We start from the raw sequence: 5,343 nt of genomic DNA, 5'->3' as shown, positions 1-5,343 counted from the left end.
GGATGGGTGTGTCAGAGGCAGTGCGATTGGCACAGGATAGAGCAGGGTTTAGGGCTGTTGTACATAGGATCGCTATGAGTCGCAAATGACTCGACAGCACATAACAACAACAACAGGCTTAAAGGAAAGTGAGTCTCTAAACTTGTCTGTTCTGCTTTCCCAGTTACTGCTTTCTCCCCTCTAGAGGAGTGAGGTGACTATGACCTTGAATTTGGTGTGAATCATATCTTTGCTTTTCTTTGTCATTTTGTCACATAAGCAACCCGTCCTGCCTCTTTCTGACCTTTGCTGTAGGAGTAGATCCAGGCGACGTGGGCTTTTTTATGACTTGCATTTTTCATGGGTCTTTGACCTTGAGAGGCTTTCTAAGAGCTGAGTTAGGGAGTCCGTTTTAACAGCTGGGCCACGGTGGGAGTTCCCCGTTATCCATACCTTTCCCTGTACATGACACCCTCAGTTCTTGTCTAATCTGATTTGAGATGTTGTAAACAACCCTGTACATATGTCCTCGGGTCCCAAGCAAGAGTGCTTCATAAACTATCTGCTATCGATGGGGAAGCGGAGGCCCAGCGCTTCAGCTTAGAGGGGCGCCCAGCCTTGAATTGTGATTCACTTCACTCCAGAATCTGTTCTGAGACATGGCTTTGTTCCCCTTCTTGGGGCCCCAGGGAAGCTGGACTGTGGGGTAGATGGTCATGGTCTCTCAAGGCCCCACCATTGTTCTGTCTCTGTGGCAGGGAAGGAGTACTGGCCATGCTTCCCCCAAAGAAAGCCCCCTTCCTGGGACTTTACCTTTGAGCCTCTGCCCCTATCTCACCTCTCCAGGCATCCCTCCTAGTGGTGTTTTTATGCCGTGACCTCCGTGGGACACATCCCCCCCCCCCCGCGCCGAGCTCACACCTGTCCTGTGTCCCCCAGTACTAACTAGAAGCAAACTATTGTAATTTTTATTGCAATATTTGTAAGAGAGCTTTTTCTCCCTGCGCCTCAGTTTCCCCATCTGTAAAACGGACGTTACTTGTGGTTCTTTCTTTAGTGATCGGGGAGAGAGGTGAGAGCTGGGCACGCGTCTGTCACATGGTGGTGGTGGTGGTAGGTAGGAGCCCTTGAGTCATTTCTGACTCCCGTTGAGCCCGCGTATGAGGGAGGAGACCCTGCCCGGTCTTGTACCCTCCTCACGATTGAATTGCTGTAGTTGTAGCCCCCACGTCAGTTCATCTTGTGGAAAGTTTCTCTTTGTTGCTGACCGTCTGCTCTTCCAAGCGTGCTGTCCTTCTCTAGGGACTGATCATGTGGTCAGTGATCACGTGAAGTGTTCCTGACAGGTGGTGGGGCCGGTCTTTGACCCGGCAAAGGTATCAGCTCAGAAGGGCCACGGGAGACCCCAGTGGGAGTGGATCCTGGCTCTGCCACTTGACTGTGTCTCCAGCTGACGCTCTCACTGCTCTGTGCCTGTTTGTTCATCTGCAAAATGGGCAGAATAGCAGTCTCCGCCTCAAGGTCTCAGAGGCTCTCCATGCAATGATGTAGAGAAAGGCTGAGTGAATATTTGGCAAACTGCATGCTTGACTTCTGGGCACCCCGCATCTCCTCCCAACAGGCCAAGGGGCAGTTTAAGAAGCAGTCGGTGGCCAACAGTGTGGAGATCTCTGTCCCTGTGCCCAGCGACGCTGACTCCCCGCGCTTCAAGACCAGCGTGGGCAGTGCCAGGTACATGCCGGAGAAGAACGTGGTCATCTGGAGTATAAAGTCCTTCCCGGTGAGCACGGGGCCAGGCGGGCTGGGGGGCTGGGGGGGGGGCTGGATGGTGGGGGGCCTGCAGAGAGAGAACTGGAGACCCCAAGCTTTGTCTTTAGAAGGGACTAAAGGTGGAACCTAGGCCACATGGGGGTTAAGCGCCCTCTCCTGGGTTTAAACTCTCCACCTTTCTGAGCTGAGTGGATTAAGGGAGCCCATGCCCCCAGGGGGTCCTCAGTTGTTCATCTCTGAGGTAGAAGGGGTAACTATGACCCCCTCTTCAGGCTTGGGGTCCGACAATTGGGAGGTGGTACTTAGAACCCCCTCCTGCACCCCAGGGCTGTGATGCGAGCAGCCTGGCTATGAGCCATTAGCCTCTATCTGTGAGGTAGGTGGAGGGTGGTCCAGGGGTACAGGGACCTGTGTGTCTGACGCCCCCATGTACCCACAGGGGGGTAAGGAATACCTCATGCGTGCCCACTTTGGCCTCCCCAGTGTGGAGAAGGAGGAGGTGGAGGGCCGGCCCCCCATTGGGGTCAAGTTTGAAATCCCCTATTTCACCGTCTCTGGAATCCAGGTGAGGGTCAAGGCTTGCTCCTCTCCTCCCCATCTCCCCCCACAGTCTCCCCACTTCTGCTCTCAGCCAGAGCCCCTCTCCTTCCCCCTTCCCCAGCCTACTTTGACTTGTGCCATCTCCACTAACTTGTTCCTTCTGTTCCCCCTCCCCCTGCCAGCAAGCCCTTCCCCACTGTCCCCTGTGCCCCTCCTGCCCCATCACGTCCTGTCTGTCCTCTTGCACGGTGCCATTTCTCTAGTCACACTCACCTTTCCCCATCCATGGCACCCCATCCCTCCACACCTGTGTATCCTCCTATCCCAAGCAGCTGCCCAGGATGTCACAGATGCCCCTGTGAATCTGGTCGCCTCATTCCTCCCAGCCTGAGTCTCCTCTACCCCCAGTCTGGGCCACCTCACTCCCCTTGGTCTGGGTCTCCCCTTCCTCTGGCCTGGATCACCACTCTCCACCCTACTCCAGGTCCGGTACATGAAGATCATTGAGAAGAGTGGTTACCAGGCGCTGCCCTGGGTTCGCTACATCACCCAGAGTGGCGGTAAGGAAGCCGGCTTTCCTGGATGGGGGCAAGGATGAGGGATGCTTGGGAGAATGGGGGACGAGGGTGGGGCTGTGGGACAGAGACAGGGATGGGAGACAGGGTAGTGAATGGGGGATTGGGGAGAAAGGGTGGGAAGGGGGACTGAGGGGAATGGAGGATGGGGTGGAGATAGGGGACAGGGTGATGGGAGACAGGGGTGGGATGAGGGATAGTGGTGGGTATGGGGGACAGGGCGGGGATGGGAGAGAGGGGTGGGAATGAGGGATGGGGTGGAGATGGGGGTCTAGGAGGACTGGGGGACAGGGGCAGGAATGGGGGGACTGGGATGGGAATCAAGGAGAGGGGTTGGGATAGGAGACAGGAGTGGGGATGGGAAACAGTGACAGGAATGGGGGACAAGGGCTCAGATGGGAGATAGGGGTGGGCATGTGAGAATGAGGTGAGGATGAGGGACAGGGCTCAGATGGGAGACAGGGGTGGGGATGGGGCGGGGATTTGAGACCTGAAGTGTAGGATTGGGGCCTCAGGGTTTCCACTACGTTCTGGCTCCAAAACTCAACAGGCATGGATGCAGGCAACCACCTTTGTCACTGTCTTGCCCTGGTTCCTGGTTTGCCCGTCTTTTCTTTTTTACCCGTCTTCACTTTTATCTTTTTTAAAAAAACTGTGGAAATGTACATAGCAAATTGGGTTCCTATTTGGCATTTTCTACACAAACTGTTCAATGTCATTAGTTTCTTATTTCCTGATGTGTGACTATTCTCTTTAGTTCCGTTCTGCTTGTTCCATTTCCAGGGTTCTAGTTTCCCTGCCCCATTATCTTCTCATTTTCTCTTTTCAGTATTTGTTGATATGTTAGTGTCAGATGGTGGTTTGTTTTTGCTATTATTTTCTTTTTATTATTATTTGTGTGTATACCGTCAAATCAGATCTGACTGGTATGGGAGGAGATTGTCCCTCCTTCTCCAGCAGAGCATCTGGTGGATTCGAACTGCTCACCTCTGGGACTGCAGTGTACCTTCTTGCCACTAGGCCACCAGAGCTTGCCTGTCAGATGGTTTTTAAAGGGAGCACTGTCCTCAGGGCCTTTTCTTTGGCCTATCTTTAAAACAGAAATAGTTCTCAGCTTTTGAAATGGAGCCCCGATGGCATAGGAGGTTCTGTGTGGGGGCACTAACCAAAAGGTTGGTGGTTCAAATCCAGTGGGCCTTTCTTCAGGAGAGAGATGAGGAAGTCTCTTCCTGTAAAGATTTACAGCCTTGGAAGCCCAGCGGACGGTTGTCATGCGTCAGAGTTGACCCGATGGCTGTGGGCTTGGAATGTCAGCTGTCAGGGGTTCTTGGGGTTTGGAAGAAGGGCCCAGGCATGCAGGAACCTTGCTGCTGCCTGGAAACAGGCCTGTAGTTGTGGTGATGGCCCCCTGGCAACCTCGCGCTTGACTATGAGCATGGGTAATGGGATGGTTTTGGGGGTGCTGCCCCTTTGCTCCTGCCTCCAGTTCAGAGATTGCCCTGTTTAATTTCCCTGCAGATTATCAACTTCGCACCAGTTAGGAGGCAGAAGAGATGGGGGCTTGGACTCGGGGAAGTGTGGAGTCTCTGACTCGCCAGGCTCTGGCTGCCAATTTGTGTGTTGGGCCAGGAGTGAGAGCAGGTCTCCGACCTGGCTGTGACTTTCTCCCAGCTCTCAGCATCAGGCCCCCAGTTTGCCTCTTTCTGTCCCCCCCTCCTCTCCCTGCTTCCCTCACCCCTGGGCGTTTTTTGATTTATATGAAGAAATAGTGGAGGGGCCTGAAGTCCCCCACACGAGTGCATCAGGCCCCCAGTTTGCCTCTTTCTGTCCCCCCCCTCCTCTCCCTGCTTCCCTCACCCCTGGGCGTTTTTTGATTTATATGAAGAAATAGTGGAGGGGCCTGAAGTCCCCCACACGAGTGCCTTCTTGCAGTGACCTGCCTTAGGGGGTGTCGGGGCCCCTCCTCCCACACAGCTGCTGAGCCCAGAGGCCCCACTGCCATTCATTTCTTGGTGTTAAAGGATGTCATTAAAATTATCAGTTTAGCCACTATGTGTGTGCTTTCTTGGCTCTGTGTGTGTGTGTGTGTGTGTCCCTGGGGTGCTGGGATAGGAGTGGGCAGCTCGTGTCCCTCTTCCCTGCCCATCAGAGCTCATCTGGGCCATGCAGTCGCCTCCACCTGGGTCCCCTCCCTTCATCTTTGCTGGTCCCTCACAGCCTGTTCACCCTCCTCCAGCCACCAGAGGCCTCCTGTTAACGCAGAAGTCAGTTTAAGCTCCAAGAACCTGAGGTTACAAGTTCTCGCTTCTGTTCCCCCAAATCCACTAACCACTTCATTTTTTTTAATATTTAACTTTAATTGTGATTGTAACGAATCTTTACAGAAAAGTTAGATTTTCATTCATTCATTATTGCATATTTTTACCCTCTATCATTCCCTTCCCCCACCCCAGTTCACTTTTAAAATATTCATTCATTG

General features: G+C 53.5%; 1 protein-coding gene across 1 annotated transcript in view; it reads left to right on the top strand.

The window, feature by feature from the left end:
- The window catches only part of AP1M2 (adaptor-related protein complex 1, mu 2 subunit), a 20,681-nt gene extending 16,276 nt beyond the window's left edge, over positions 1-4,405 (top strand). Inside the window, exons 9-12 of the mRNA XM_006898772.1 lie at positions 1,601-1,759; positions 2,189-2,314; positions 2,774-2,849; positions 4,383-4,405. Coding sequence (XP_006898834.1) covers positions 1,601-1,759; positions 2,189-2,314; positions 2,774-2,849; positions 4,383-4,405 — 384 coding nt within the window. The remainder of the gene's footprint in view (positions 1-1,600; positions 1,760-2,188; positions 2,315-2,773; positions 2,850-4,382) is intronic.
- The last annotated feature ends 938 nt before the right edge of the window (positions 4,406-5,343 follow it).

Source organism: Elephantulus edwardii, unplaced genomic scaffold (genome assembly GCF_000299155.1).
Source record: "Elephantulus edwardii isolate Elephantulus edwardi_28Jun2011 unplaced genomic scaffold, EleEdw1.0 scaffold00237, whole genome shotgun sequence".
In the NCBI taxonomy this organism is placed as follows: Eukaryota; Metazoa; Chordata; class Mammalia; order Macroscelidea; family Macroscelididae; genus Elephantulus; species Elephantulus edwardii.
This window is presented reverse-complemented; position numbering and strand designations above follow the sequence as displayed.